The sequence below is a fragment of the Gadus macrocephalus genome, chromosome 23, assembly GCF_031168955.1.
Source record: "Gadus macrocephalus chromosome 23, ASM3116895v1".
In the NCBI taxonomy this organism is placed as follows: Eukaryota; Metazoa; Chordata; class Actinopteri; order Gadiformes; family Gadidae; genus Gadus; species Gadus macrocephalus.
The window spans coordinates 4,277,852-4,294,121 of record NC_082404.1 but is presented as its reverse complement, the minus strand read 5'-3'; the positions used below and the strand labels follow the sequence as shown (position 1 = coordinate 4,294,121).

The 16,270-nt window shown below is 45.3% G+C and overlaps 2 protein-coding genes across 2 annotated transcripts in view; one reads left to right on the top strand and one right to left on the bottom strand.

Annotated features, from left to right (window-relative positions):
* Positions 1 to 15,659, top strand: part of LOC132452352 (melanoma receptor tyrosine-protein kinase) — a 29,585-nt gene extending 13,926 nt beyond the window's left edge. The window contains exons 2-16 of the mRNA XM_060044929.1: positions 6,186 to 6,337; positions 7,065 to 7,272; positions 7,603 to 7,737; positions 8,032 to 8,097; positions 8,476 to 8,594; positions 8,852 to 8,993; positions 9,442 to 9,558; positions 9,766 to 9,892; positions 10,008 to 10,081; positions 10,245 to 10,335; positions 11,963 to 12,159; positions 12,744 to 12,876; positions 13,029 to 13,119; positions 13,616 to 13,773; positions 15,301 to 15,659. Of these exons, the coding sequence (XP_059900912.1) occupies positions 6,186 to 6,337; positions 7,065 to 7,272; positions 7,603 to 7,737; positions 8,032 to 8,097; positions 8,476 to 8,594; positions 8,852 to 8,993; positions 9,442 to 9,558; positions 9,766 to 9,892; positions 10,008 to 10,081; positions 10,245 to 10,335; positions 11,963 to 12,159; positions 12,744 to 12,876; positions 13,029 to 13,119; positions 13,616 to 13,773; positions 15,301 to 15,361 (1,871 nt within the window). The 3' untranslated portion in view covers positions 15,362 to 15,659. The remainder of the gene's footprint in view (positions 1 to 6,185; positions 6,338 to 7,064; positions 7,273 to 7,602; positions 7,738 to 8,031; positions 8,098 to 8,475; positions 8,595 to 8,851; positions 8,994 to 9,441; positions 9,559 to 9,765; positions 9,893 to 10,007; positions 10,082 to 10,244; positions 10,336 to 11,962; positions 12,160 to 12,743; positions 12,877 to 13,028; positions 13,120 to 13,615; positions 13,774 to 15,300) is intronic.
* The window catches only part of LOC132452244 (cytochrome c oxidase subunit 4 isoform 1, mitochondrial-like), a 213,294-nt gene that overhangs the window by 160,618 nt on the left and 36,406 nt on the right, over positions 1 to 16,270 (bottom strand). The gene's annotated exons all lie outside the window — the stretch shown is intronic.

Genomic DNA, 16,270 nt, shown 5'->3' with positions numbered 1-16,270 from the left:
ATGCATACATTTTTGCAATGGTGGTCTCCATTGGAAGGAGGCTGATAAAAAATAAATAATCTGAAGTGAACATCTGAACATTCAAACACACAAACAGAAATAAACACACACACACACACACACACACACACACACACACACACACACACACACACACACACACACACACACACACACACACACACACACACACAGATGTATCACGTGCAGTGTTCCATAAAGTAAATGCATTCCAGAAACAACAATAATTTACGATCAGATCAGACCTGTTCTTAAGTGTGTGCGTGTGTTTGTTTGTGTGTGAGAATGCTTTATGTGTGTGTTTAGAAACAGGAAAGCAAAACAGACAGATGTACAGCATTGGCTTAACGATGGATGGATAAGGAAATACAGAAGTGGTAGAGAGAGAGGATGACATGAGAGAGAGAGAGAGAGAGAGAAGAGAGAAAGAGAGAGAGAGAGAGAGAGAGAGAGAGAGAGAGAGAGAGAGAGAGAGAGAGAGAGAGAGAGAGAGAGAGAGAGAGAGAGAGGGGAACCCCCACAGAACACAGGGGTGGAAGACGAAGAGGAAGGAAGGCGAAAACTAGAGGGAGTAATGTGTGTAGGAGACCGGATGAGGATGCATGTGTGTGCGTGTCCACTTAGGTGTGTTTTATATTGTGTATGCTTGGGTGTGTGTGTGTGTGTGTGTGTGTCACAGTGCCACAAGATTGTAATTTGTCTTACTGCATTCTTTAATGCCCAGCTAAAGTCCTCACGGATTCTGTTTTGTCTTATCCTGGGATAGTTTTATTTTTTTATTAAGTAACTACACTTTTTGGGGGTTGTTAGTTTTCGTTAACGATAATAACCCTATCCCTGATTAAGTGAACTCATTCATCAAGATTTAAAACAGCTGTTCGGAATGGGACAATCTCGAGAGTGCAGGGAAGAACTTCCTTGAGACAGAGGTTTGTGTTTACAGCCGTCCTTACCTGGAAACAGGTGTGTCTGTGCGTGCGCATATTTGCTGCATAAGTGTATGTGTGCTATTGAAGTGGTAATGTGCAATGGTCCTGGGAAAAGAAAGAACATATGCTCCTAAAAAAAAGTTCAGAATCCCCACCAAATGTCCGTCCTAGACGAATGCAACCGACTCGGGCTGCAACTGGAGGCTACAGCTGTGTTGTTACTCTGGCCGCCCGCTGACATCACCGTGGGTTATCCATCAGTCTAGAGTACAAACAGTGCAGATTGCTCCACACAAGCATGGAGGAGTTAGCTGACTATGAACTAACCCGTCTGGTGAGATCAGAGTATGTTTTTGTTTTGCAGCATGTAATATCGATAGCAAAAACAATAGATAGATAGATAGATAGATAGATAGATAGATAGATAGATAGATAGATAGATAGATAGATAGATAGATAGACACTTTATTGATCCCTTGGGAATGCTCTTTCAGGGAAATTCAAAATTCCAGCAGCGGTAGTACAGACAAGACACATAAACTAGCAAGAAAAACACAACCTAAAATGCAACAAGACATTGTATAAATAAATACATTTTAAAAAGAAGAAGCAGCAGCAGCAGATGTTGGCAGCAATCATTATATCTTACTGTATTTGTGTTAATAAATGGAGTGTGTAGCAATAAATAAATAAATAGATTATGCAAGCTCGATCAGTCTATCCTATTTCTATTTCCCTTTATCCACTGTACTGTACTCCTCCTGCGACCCCCCCCTCCTCCCTCCAAGTGCGGAGTTGTGGAGTGTGATGGCACGATGGACAAAGGAGTTCATTAGTCTGTTGGTGCGGCATCTGGGGAGGAGCAGCCTGTCGCTGAAGGAGCTTCTTTGGTTGCTGATGACAGTGTGCAGAGGGTGGCTGGTGTCATCCAGGATGGCCGGAAGCTTCTTTGTGGTTCTCTCCTCTGCCACTGTCACCAGACAATCCAGCTTGAAGCCGACCACAGAGCCGGCCCGCCTGATGAGCTTGTCAAGCCTGGAGGAGTCCCTCTTGGTTGTGCTGCCTCCCCAACACACCACAGCGTAAAAAAGGATGCTGGCGACCACCGACTGATAGAACCTTGACAGAAGTTTACTACAGATATTAAAAGATCGCAGCCTCCTTAAAAAATACATTCTGCTTTGGCCTTTCTTGTAGAGGTAGTCTGTGTTGATTGCCCAGTCCAGTTTTTTGTCAAGCCACACTCCCAGGTACTTGTAGCTGCCCACGGTTTCCACTTCTACCCCATTGATGTCCACTGCTTGGGGGCGTGGCCTTGACTTCCCAAAGTCTATCACCAGCTCTTTGGTTTTTGATGTGTTGAGCTGCAGGCTGTGTCTGGGCTGAAGTCTGAGGTGTATAATGCCGCGTTTCCACTGCAGGGTGCGGAACGGATCGGATCGCAAAGGTGCGGTAGGGAGGGGGCGGTATAGCCCAGCTCAGTTCGCGTTTCCACTGCCGAAAGTACCCTTTGTGGTAGGCCTGATGTCGATCGCCGTGGCAGCTACGTAAACATCGTAAACAACGTCTTCCTTCCCAAGAATGCAGACGAACGTCTCCACCTCCTTGTTCGCCCAAGCAAGCGTTTTACGCGACATGTTAATTGTAAAGAATAATACCTCGAGGCTACTGTTTGTTTGTTTTTATCCCCGCGTCACCCGGAAGTGATGATTCTGTCGACCAATCAACGGAGGGGGTGTGTAGCTAGAATTTCCCGGGACCCTTTCAGGCGTCTCGTCTCGTTTTCAGTACCCCAACGGAGGAGTCCTGAAAACTAGGCCAAAACGGGTACGGCTAAGTCCGGGTCACGCCCACTTTTGGCGGTGGAAACGCGACCCGATCCGCACCTTTGCGATCCGATCCGTTCCGCACCCTGCAGTGGAAACGCGCCATAAGGTGAAGAGAAGAGGGGCCAGCACAGTCCCCTGAGGCGCCCCAGTGCTGCTGATTAAGATGTCCGATGTGGTGTCCTTTAATCGAACGAACTGTGGTCTATCTATGAGGTAGTTGGTGATCCAAGTTATCAGGTGGGGATCCACTTGCATAGCTGATAGTTTGTTTTGTAGTATGAGGGGCTGGATTGTGTTGAAGGCACTAGAGAAGTCTAGGAAAATAATCCTGACTGTGCCCACCCCCTTGTCCAGATGTGAGTGGGCCCGGTGTAGGATGGCATCCTCCACACCAACCCCTGTCCGGTAGGCAAACTGGAGTGGATCCTGAGCATGCAGCACCTTAGGCCTGAGGTGTCTGAGAATGAGCCGCTCCAGGGTCTTACCTATCAACGCCAACAATTACCACAAAACAAGCAGTATATAAACATCGGACAACAATAAAACACAAAAACAAGAACATATATACATGCGTGGGTGTGTGTGCATGTTTGTGTGTGTGAGTGTATGTGGGTGTTTGTGTGTGTGTGGGTGTGTCTGTGTCTTGTAACGTGCGATGGTGTAGGTCAGGGTTATGCCCCGTTTACACCATCCCGCTAATGGCCGCTAATGGCCGATGGACCACCGATGTGGAAGTCGGGGTGATTCGGGTGACATCGGGCTAAAAATGTATGATCGGGTCAATTTATCGGGGTAGCATTTACACATACCCGATGTTATAATGATAACATAACGATTTATGCCAGGGAAGACACCCGAAGTGCGTTTGGCGTCATTTGACGTCATTTCGAATGACGCCAAACACATCAAATGACGCGTTTGGCGTCATTTGGCGTAATTTCGGTAGAAGGCAAAGGGAAGACTGGTTTAGACTGATATTTATTTATATTACAATAGCGATTTTATAATAATAGAACGCCGGTTCTAAATGGGCGAAGTACCCCTGTAATTATAAAAGTAGGACATCCATCCATCACCCCCTATTTATACCCAAGTGGCAGATTGAGGGTCTTCCTTAACGCAATCTAGTCACTCACAATCGTTATTTGTCGAGGGTTCTCGAGGGTCTTTCGTGTGTTGAGGTTGCCGATATAAAGACGATAAAACACGATAAAGCGCGGAAGATTAACGAATATAGCCGATGTGCCCATGAAAATTCCCGAACGACTTGTGATGTCTTACGTTATACTCCCGTTCTATTCCCGATTATAGCCGATTAGCCCATAGCAACACCTGGTAACCGATTCTACCCCGATAGACCCAAAATTAACAAACATGTTCGTTCTTTGCCGATGTTGCCCGATGATGAGCATTTCTTCCCGTTTCTTCCCGTTGTCTAACGATGTTCCCGGGAAGAGTAACAGTGTTTCCCGATGCAACCACGCTATTTGCCGATGTTATGACGATAGCTGCTGATTAAGCCATCGGGCACCATCGGGGCCCACTATCGGGTAGGTGTAAACCCCTCATTAGCATGAAGGAGGCAACATGTGAGATTCTCCTCACGGTAGGCCTACTTTTATTATGCTGTAAGCTTTTGACCATACTACGCCAGGTCTCCACGGCACTATATTCCTGAATCCTGCCTACAACAAATCAGTTACTAAATAACATAATAAAAAGGGAGACTTCCTTCGTATACTGCTGTTTATTCTGGCCGAGCGGAAGAAGCCCCACTTCTTCACTCATATAACCCAACAAAAGAGGGAGGCGCCACCTAGTGGCGCTACATATTATAAACCTGACTGTTACAGTCTGTGTCTGTCACATCAACAGACTTGAAGTTCATTTTATTTTATGTTAAGAAGCATTGAACAAACCACAAAAAAGCAGCCAAAGTACTTTATTACCACGGTAACCAACATGGATTGGTCATTAGTTACATTCAACTACAAGATATATTTTTTAAACATCTAAACATCACCCTCCTCCACTGAAAATGGAAATTAGCTTCTTCTAAACCACAACTCTGGTTTACATTTCATTCTCATAATTTCCTTTATGGTATAGCTACCTAGGTGCTTGAAACGAGTGCATAGTAGGCCTACGCGTGTAGACGCCCACATCAGTTGCGTTGTTGTTCAACATCATTGACAGAACCTCATCATGAATACGTATGACTGCTTTGATTCAAGGTCCCTCATTGGTCACAACCAGAAAATGCAACGTGTACATTTCTGTTGTGTACACACGTGCAAATATTAAGTCTTAACAAGCATAATTCTAGGATTTGAACGCAACATTCCTAAGACGTTATTTGGGCTAATGGCCTTCCATAGTTATGTGGGATGTCCGTATTGATCCTAATCCTCTTCTAAGTAAACGGCAGCATGGGTGTGTAAACTAGCAGTGTGTTGACCTAGGGTCTGGTTGTTGAAAGACTGGTTGAGACGACGTGTGTGTTCCGCTGTTCTCCCCCCGCCAGTGATCTCAGACGTCTTCAGGTTCTAGTACCTGCTAGGCTGGTTGGTGGCCTTTCAAGCACTTTGTGCTGTGGTATTTTCAATGTCTTGCGCTGCTGCATTTTAAGACACGATAAGATGATTTTATTTATCCTGTATGGGGAATTTGGGTGTCAAATCAGCAAATATGAGACAGTATTAGATTTAAAAACAGATATCAATGAAAGCTAGAATCAGTAGGATAGTACAAAAACAATAAGAACAGAGGTTGAGATAGCTGAAGTTTGAAAAATAAAGACTCTATTATTAGTTGTGACAAGCAAAACCTGAGTTGGTTTGCAAAGAACTCCTGTTCTGGAATCAGGCTTCATGTTGTATTTCCAAAATGTATGGATACCTCCTACATGAAATGACCAATCACAGCAGCCTATGCATGGGCCTAGAAATGAGGCCCCTCCCCTTTGTCCCCGACCCCCATTCCCCATTAACTGAACATGCACCAATCCTCCTTCTCCGAGGATTCTCGGCATAAACATATTATTATTTAAAATGTAAACATAGTATTATTTATTTACAACAAACATTTTTTACATCTTAAACATCACAGATATATCATGCAGAGCAGTGAGGTCCTCGCTACTGATTTAAAGCCACTTGTCACCTTATCAATTAAACTGATGTCAAACAGACATAATAAACCACATGTGCTTTTGAGATGAAATTGTCACCCATCACTGGCTCTACATGTGTCAGAAACACAATCATGAGTAAAGTAGCCACGCTTATTTCATTCGTAACAGCAAGATAAGGATTACCCTTCCTTTAAAACCCATGGTCAAATATACTAAGAAGTGAAATCATTTGACTTTCTGTCCAATCTGTCTGACTATTTCTCTTTTTGACAGTTTGCAAGGGAACCAGCAATCAATTGGCGCTGCTGGGGACGTATGACGAGCACTATGACAACCTGGTCAGGGTGTACACCAACTGTACGGTGTTGCTGGAGAACCTGGAGGTCACCTACATCCAGCAGCACCGCGACCTCTCCTTCCTCTCCGTCAGTACCCCGTCAAAACCTCAGGGGCCCCCGTTTGGGTCTCTGCTCTTTTCTTCTCTCTCTTCTCTTCTCTCGTCTTCTGGATTTTCTCTCTCGTGTCTTGGCTCTATCTTTGTTTCATGTTACTCTGTCCTCCCCTGCAGTCCTTTACGTTTACATTTGGGGCACTGAGCTGACGCATTTATCAATAGGGACTTAAAAAAGGACATTTGTCAGAAGAAAGAGAAACAAGGACACATGGCTGTCGGTACAGTAAGGATGTTCGATAGAACCAAGTGCCAAGCACTAACAACCACTAAGTCAACCCATTCCCCCGTATGCAACTACAACGGCGAGGATAAGATGCTACACAATGCTAGGTGCAATTGTTAAGTGTAGGGAGTACAACATACATTAAGTGTATAAGAGGGTGTTTTAGGGGAGTAAGGGTGGAGAAGGGGTGGTGGCGGGTTCAAGTGAACTCTGAACAAGTGAGTCTTGAGTCTCTTGCGGAAGCTGGTGAGCTTTCCTCCTTTCGACTCTTCTCTGTTCCTCTTGAGTCTCTTCTCTGTCGTTGCTACACTGCTCTCCCGTTCTCTCCTTTCTTCTCATCTCCACTCCTCTCTTCTACTTCTCTTCTTTCTTCCTCTCCTCTGCCTTGTCTCTTCGTACATGATGTCCTTTATTTCCAGTCAGTTCTTCTTCTTCATTGTAGAACATTGTATGAGATGTCTGCTTTCCATTCCAGTCTGTTCGGGAAGTGGGCGGGTATGTCCTGATTGCCATCAACAAGGTAGACACCTTCCCATTGGCCAATTTGCGGCTAATCAGGGGTCACACCCTCTATGATAAGAAGTACGCCCTGGTGGTGATGGCAAACTATGACAAGAACAACACTTCAGAGACCCTGAACTACACCAGTGGACTGAGGCAACTGGAGCTCACTGGACTGACTGGTACACACACACACACACACACACACACACACACACACACACACACACACACACACACACACACACACACACACACACACACACACACACACACACACACACACACACACACACACACACACACACACACACACACACATGCATGCCTGCACATGCATGATTGTACACACATACTCCTATTCATATGCATTAGCCGGCCTAGTCACAGTACTAACTTGTACTACTTACACATGGATGCACATGTTTTTCCACATTCATTATTTTTCTAAATAGTGTATTCTTTCCCGGTATCACAATTTGTTTCTTTCTATCTTCTTGTTTTTCTTTCAGAGATTATGAAGGGGGGTGTGAAGTTTGCCAACAATCCTCTGCTGTGTAATGTTGAAACCATTCAGTGGTCGGATATTGTGGACCAATCAACTCATCCCACAATGCAGTTCATGAATCAAACCTTTCCACGCAATTGTGGGTTTCTCCATGAGATGCTTTGTCATTTTTGTTTTTACTTCCTGTTTCTCTGTTGCTTTGAGCTCACTGAATAACCAACAAATCTTGCATAATCAATATTAATTTATGATGACTTTGTATCTGTTTGTGTGTGTGTTTCCGTGTGTATGTGTGGGCCTATATGTGTATGTATCATTCATTTTTGTGTGTGTGTGTGTGTGTGTGTGTGTGTGTGTGTGTGTGTGTGTGTGTGTGTGTGTGTGTGTGTGTGTGTGTGTGTGTGTGTGTGTGTGTGTGTGTGTGTGTGTGTAGGTGGAAACTGTGATCCAAGTTGCAATGGCTCCTGTTGGACTGCTGGACCTCAGCACTGTCAGACATGTAAACAACCTTCTCATGTTGACACGATAGCACATGCATTCTTTAAAGCTACACTGACAGTAACTGGTTTAATGGACCTTTAACCAATCAATTGAATGGAACTTGTTAGCTGCAGACCACGTTTGTTTCGTCAGTATGTCTGTGATTCGTCAGTACATCGTCAAACATTAAAATAAAATCGGTGTATTGACTTAACTAACTTATTTTTAGTAGATAGGTTAATGTTACTGCATTGTTAATGTCACTAACAAGGTCTCCCTCTCTCTCTCTCTCTCTCTCTCTCTCTCTCTCTCTCTCTCTCTCTCTCTCTCTCTCTCTCTCTCTCTCTCTCTCTCTCTCTCTCTCTCTCTCTCTCTCTCTCTCTCTCTCTCTCTCCAGTCACTAAACTGGTTTGTGCAGGCCAGTGTTCTGGAAGATGCCGTGGTCCCAAACCCAAGGACTGCTGCAACGAGCAGTGTGCTGCTGGCTGTACAGGTCCCAGCGCAACTCAGTGTCTGGTCAGTGTGTGTGTATGTGTGTTTGTGTGATCATAAAGTACACCCCCTCTAATCCCTGTCTATAAATAGATAAGGATTCAGCATGATTGGAGTCCTCCATTTTAAACTGTGATGATTTGGCATGGAAACTAAAAATATCAAAGTTCCAGAATGACCTCTGTGTTCTTCAGTTAATAATCTAACAGCACTCTCACCCCCTCCCTCCCCCTCTCACCCCCACCCTCCTCCCTCTCTCCCCCTCCCCCCTCCCACCCCAGGTTTGTAAGACCTTCAGTGACGATGGCGTGTGTAAGGAGAACTGTCCCCGGCTCATGATCTACGACCCCACCCTGCACCAGCTGGCCCCCAACCCCAACGCCAAGTACTCCTTTGGCTCCGCCTGCGTCAAGTCCTGCCCCTGTAAGACCCCCGAATCAGCCCCCTGCCGTCTTGTTACCATACCAACTACACAGTCGGCCATCTTGATGATGAGGACCATCCCGGCTAGCGCTGGTGTGAGAGTCTCGGTGCGCTGTGTGTTGAAGGAAATGGCTTTGACCTGGTAACCCAAAGCAGACGAGTCGGTCCTCCGATCCGGGATTGCGATGCTATAGGGTTGATATCATGATTTTCCGACTGCTACTCGGGAAAAAGCAACCTGATACAAAACAGAATGTTTTGGAAAGGTGCTGAAATTGGTTTGTCAGAAATGACACGTGATGTGGTCGGATCAGTACACAAATATATATATTTTTTTACAGTAAATCATAATTCAGTCACAGTTTATTTTGTTTGTGTGGGTGAAGCTTTGGTTTATTGTGTGTTCCATCCTGTGTGTGTGTGTGTGTGTGTGTGTGTTTGTGTGTAGATCACTATGTGGTCACGGACGATGGAGCGTGTGTGCGATCGTGCAGCGCAGGATCGCGCGAGGTCAAGGAGAATGGAGTTCAGCACTGCAAGAAATGTGACGGGCCCTGTCCAAAAGGTAGAGAGACGTGGAGAGAACCTCTAGCAGCTGCCATATCAGCCACGATTTGTATTTGATACTTAAAAAGTGACACAGACACACAAAAAGTAAAATACACATTTCCATATACATTTCCTCTGTTGGTAACTCTATTATGAATGGTAATAACAACTGTTAATAAAGCTGTTTCCGTGTGTGTGTTCTCTGTTCTGTTGCCCCCTGCAGCTTGTGACGGGGTGGGGGTGGGCTCCCTGCAAGGCGCGATCAGCATCAACGCCTCCAACATTGAGTCCTTCCGGAACTGCACCAAGATCAACGGCGGTGTGCCCCTGAACGCTATCACCTTCAGCGGGTGAGTTGGTGTTTAACCCTTTGATAACTCTGTCCCTACACCTGACGGTGCGTTGTGACATTTCAAAACTCTCTAATCCACTCTAATCCAACTATGTTTGTATTTGCGGTTCTAGAGACAAGTATGACAACATCCCTCCCATGGATCCTGCCAAACTGGAGTATTTTAGGACAGTGAAGGAAATCACGGGTAGGTCAAATTTGGTCAGACCTGCCAAGTATAGACTGAATATGATTGACCCTCTCATGCAAAGCAATTCCATAAAAACAGGAAAGCATGCTGATCTGTGCTTGTGTGTTCTGTCCAACGGTTCTGTACGGAACGGTTCTCTATATCTATATGTTATTTCCAGGGTACTTGTTTATTCATCAGTGGCCAGAGAACATGAGCTCTCTGGCCGTCTTCGAGAACCTGGAGATTATCCGAGGACGGCACACACACAAGTAAGAATGCCTCCAATACTCCACCGTGAGGTCATGCTTTCAATACTCCACCATGAGGTCATGCTTTCTATACTCAAACATAGGGTCATATGCAGTGGTGTAGTCTATTTTATTGTAGTGGGTATACTGTGATGATTCCCTCCCAGCCTCGTACACACCCGTACCGCCGGTACGTGTACGTGTGTGTGGCGCTTATGGGGTGTCGCACCACACTCACTAACGCAGGGGTCTACAACCGCTGCATGGATGTAGGAGTGCAACGATTATCAACAATCATGGAAAGCTGAATAGGCTTGTCACTTTTAATAACAGTGTGAACAAATAGAACACAAAAATGACAAGTCGTCCTTTGTGTATCTATAGTAGCAATAGCACTTGGTCAAAATCTACTCAAAATAATTTAATGGACTGCCTTGGCTAACCAATGCATGAGAAGGAGATGAAAGGAGACTAATGTTCCACTCTTTCAATTGCTCTAATTTTAGCTCTAACTGTTGTTATCTAACATACCATAAAGTAATTTAAATGTGTAAAAGTCTGAAATTACTGCACCTTAAAAATGACCATGAATTAGCTATGTTCTCATTTGCATAGTAATTAACTTTATGAATTTCAATTGTGTATACCGCATGTTGGCTGACATTTACCTTACGTTCTTTCCCTCCACTTTAACCAAGGATGCCTGTTTTTAAATTCCCTAACCTGACACTCAGTCCACAAGGCTGGTCAGGGATTTTCATCTAAAAGTAACAAGGAGATATACAGTGGGATTAAAACATTGTCTTCTGTTGACTACTTGCACATTAATATGGGAGGACTGGACATGCACACACACACACACACACACACACACACACACACACACACACACACACACACACACACACACACACACACACACACACACACACACACACACACACACACACACACACACACACACACACACACACACACTTTTCTGTTGCGTCTTTGCTAGTCTCCGTGGCTCTGGCAGTGGCATCTGCTGCTGAAGGGTCAACCGAAGCGGCAGCAGTAGATTTTGGGCCAGGCTTAAAGCTAACTAAACCACTGAAATAGTGTCGTTTGCTTTTCATATTGTAATATTGTAATTGTAACTTTCAATCTGTGTGGGTGGCCAATCACAGCGCGAGAGGGAAGGGCTTGGCCCGCCAACTAACATGCAGAGATGCAGGGGCAGCTTCGCGCTTCGTAACGGAGACAGGGCAGAGCGCGGGCGCGCAGGGGGAATTTTATGAATGATGAATGTAGGAGATAACTCTAAAAGTATTTTATTGCAGTTATACCCAACCGGTATTTGCGAAAAATAAACACTGAGGTGAAAGTTCTGTCACAAAACGATTGATACGTATCCGTGCACATTTTTAAGTGGGTAGACGAAAATCCTGGAGCATTCCTAGTAGGGTATACGGCGTATACCTGCGTATCACGTAGACTACACCACTGGTCAAATGTATTTGCCTGTGTTTGGATTGAACTTGGTTTTTCTGAATGTGTGTGTGTGTGTGTGTGTGTGTGTGTGTGTGTGTGTGTGTGTGTGTGTGTGTGTGTGTGTGTGTGTGTGTGTGTGTGTGTGTGTGTGTGTGTGTGTGTGTGTGTGTGTCAGCCAGTACAGTCTGGCGGTGGTCCGAGCCCCCCACCTGCGCTGGCTGGGCCTGCGGTCCCTCAAGGAGATCAGCGCGGGGAAGGTGATCATCAAGCAGAACCCGTTGCTCTGCTACACCGGGCCCCACCGGTGGGCCCGCCTGCTGCACGCCAGCGGAGAGACCGTGATCGTGAACAACTCCAACCAGACCACCTGTGGTGAGGGATGGATCTGTCCGTCCGTGATGTGCGTCCGTTCGTCTGAAGCGAGTGTAGTCATGACGACGGAGGCCCGGAGTGGGGCGCTTCGAATGACAGTTATTGGCGAGTTATTGAGTTATTGAAGGCAGAATGTTCAGTTGCATCGGTGAAAGGTAAGAGAGAGTGAAGCATAATGTCTGGTTGAAGTCTCCTCTTCTTTTCATGTTCTTATTCTTCTCGCTCCGGGGACTGTTAACTGGCGAACACAGCTCATAAGGAAAACTTAAATTGCGTTGCGGCACACCGGAATTACCCCACATATCAAGATCAAGATCCTCTCTCAATATGATGAATATTCCAACAAATTAACTTTGCTTTTCTTCCATCTGTAAAATCAATTGCACCCCCCCCCCCCCCCCCCCTCTCTCTCTCTCTCTCTCTCTCTCTCTCTCTCTCTCTCTCTCTCTCTCTCTCTCTCTCTCTCTCTCTCTCTCTCTCTCTCTCTCTCTCTCTGTCTCTCTCTCTCTCTCTCTCTCTCTCTCTCTCTCTCTCTCTCTCTCTCTCTCTCTCTCTCTCTCTCTCTCTCTCTTTACTCTCTGCAGAGATACAGAATCAAACCTGTGACCCTGAGTGTACAGATGCAGGCTGCTGGGGGCCTGGCCCCGACATGTGTATCTCCTGTCTACACTTTAACCGCAGGGGGCGCTGTGTGGTGCTCTGTAACCTGCTGGAAGGGTATGTCACACACACACACACACACACAACACACACACACGACACACACACACACACACACACACACACTAAACTATCTTCCACGATATAAATGAGGTATGTACTGGGGTTGTTTTGTTTTGTTGACTCTTTCTATGGTGTCCCCTTCACAGGGAACCCAGAGAGGGATTAGTCAACAGCAGCTGTGTACAATGTCACCCAGAATGCCTTGCAAAGAGCGGGACGCCTACCTGTCACGGCCAGGTACCCTTTGGGCTCCTCCTCCTATGAGCTGGGATGTATTGCCTCTTCAGAGAACCACAGAGCCATCACACCCGCAACCGGCACCACCACAGTGTTAGGCAGAGGGCTCATATCAATAGTAATTGAGGTGCTTGTAGATATGGATGTATATTTTAGAATTCAATAATCAATAATATTGTGGATTTCCACATTTACATCACCCAAATTCAATTAAATGGTTGTAAAGTGGTGAAAACTGAAGCAAATGAACATGTAAACTGGTGAGGTACCTTTGCGCTTACTAGCATGGCATAGGCAAACAGCAACTGCCTTTCAAAGGGTTTCATCATTGGACGATCAAACATGACAGATATCAATTAAATACATAAAACAAGACTATGAAGAGCGACAGGGAGGGAGGCAGACAAAGGCTCCAGGATGACAGTTGGTAGAAAAGGGACCTCAAATCCTAGTTCCTATCCCCCGTTTGTGATGTTTGACCCCCTCTGTCTCCCAGGGGCCCGACCAGTGTTTCGAGTGTGCCCACTCAAAGGACGGCCCCCACTGCGTGAGCCGCTGTCCCCACGAGGTCCCTGTCGACGGGGAGACGGTGATCTCCAAGTACGCAGACGCTCAGGGACTCTGTCAGCCCTGCCACCAGAACTGCACCCAGGGGTAGGCACGCACACACACACACACACACACACACACACACACACACACACACACACACACACACACACACACACACACACACACACACACACACACACACACACACACACACACACACATAAATATACACACACACACACTCACACACACACACACACACACACACACACACACACACACACACAAACACACACAGAGACACACACACACACACACACACACAGACACACACACAGACACACACACACACACACACACACACACACACAGACACACACACACACACACACACACACACACACACACACACACACACACACACACACACACACACAAAGAGACACGCACACACAGAAATATATATACAGACACACACACAAATAACCACCCACATACATATACACACACACACACACACACACATACGCACACACACACACAGACACATATAAACACACACACACACACACACACACACACATAAATATACACACACACACACACTCACACACACACACACACACACACACACACACACACACACACACACACACACACAGAGACACACACAAACACACACAGACACACACACACACACACAGACACACAGACACACACACACACACACACACACACACACACACACACACACACACACACACACACACACACACACACACAGACACACACAGACACACACACACACACACACACACACACACACACACACACACACACACACACACACACACACACACACACAAAGAGACACGCACACACAGAAATATATATACAGACACACACACAAATAACCACCCACATACATATACACACACACACACACATACGCACACACACACACAGACACATATAAACACACACACACACACACACACACACACACACACACACACACACACACACACACACACACACACACACACACACACACACACACATAAATACACACACACACACACACTCACACACACACACACACACACACACACACAAACACACACACAAACATATACAGCAAAATATAACGTAGGAAAACACTGCACATAAATATATTTCAAATATAATAGTGAAAATACGAATGGAAATAGATATGTACACACATACGCGTAGACTTAAATGTCTGTAAATATACATATACAGCCACATGATGGACCTGAGGGAAACGGAATTGACATTACAGACAGACACGCACACACACACACACACATTCATAACATACGTCTTCACAAAACACACACATTTTAAGATGAGTGAAATCAAAATCTATTCAAACCCTTAATTCGGAAAAACATTTCCGTTCACATTTCTTGCTTAAAACTTAAAGCTTAAAACACAACAGTCATTTCAGAACAATGTACAAGGGAATAAAAGTATTATTTTTAATGCATTGTCTTATCTCACACATCTCGTAACAAAGATATAAGGACTTTTGTTTTGAGTATTAATAAATATGTATTAATTAATACTATTAATTGATTAATACTCGTGTCCATCTTCTCCCTCCAGGTGCTCAGGACCTGGACCGGCTGGGTGTCATAGGTCAGACAGAATCTTATTAATATTTTAATGCTGCATTTTAACATCACTTCTACCTAGAATGGTAGAAGGAGGGGGCATCCGTGGCATACTGGTTAAGGTGTAGGACTGGTAACCGGAAGGTGGCCAGTTCGAATCCCGAACCTCCACGGATGAGGTGCCCTTGTGCCCCCATGTGTGTAACTGCATGTGTGTACCTGCGTGTGCACCTGTATTTGTGTACCCCACGTGTGTGGACCTCTGTATGTGTATGTGTTCACCGGCTACCCGGATGGGTTAAATGCAGAGAAAGAATTTCCCCCTAAAAAGGGATGAATAAAGGACTTGTCCTTACTAATTCACCTTTCCTATCCTATGTGTTGACTTGCATATGCAGCAGGGATATCCTCAACTTGTTGCCCTGTTATAGTTATGAATCTCCAGTGAGGAGAGGGAGGGAGATCCTCCTTAACATTGTTGAGAATAAAAAATGTTGATTGCCCAGACCCCCTATGGCCTATTGACAATTACTTCAGGGAGGACGTTCTCCCTCAGCCTCCATTGACTCCCATTAATTTCAAGTTGGGCGAGGTGCCGAAATAAACGCGGAAAGCCTACCTACTTTTCGACACTCCTCCGTTGGGTTACCATGCTGAAAGGTTGGCGAAAACGTGGAGCTACGCACGCCGTTTTTCTGAAACCCCGTTTGGTATGACCAGGTCACTGACATATTTGCAACACAAACAGTGGGGAGGATTGTCTTGAACTTTAAATGAAGTCCCACAATCTTAATTGGCTTAACACCATGAACAACATTCTGAAACATCCATTAACATCAACATCCACACAATCCAATGGAGACTAACCCTGTACAAGTGTAACCACTTTTATTTATCCTAATCCTCATCTTATCAGGTTAAATTCTAACTTCAAATAGGTTCCCAATATACCTTGAGATATG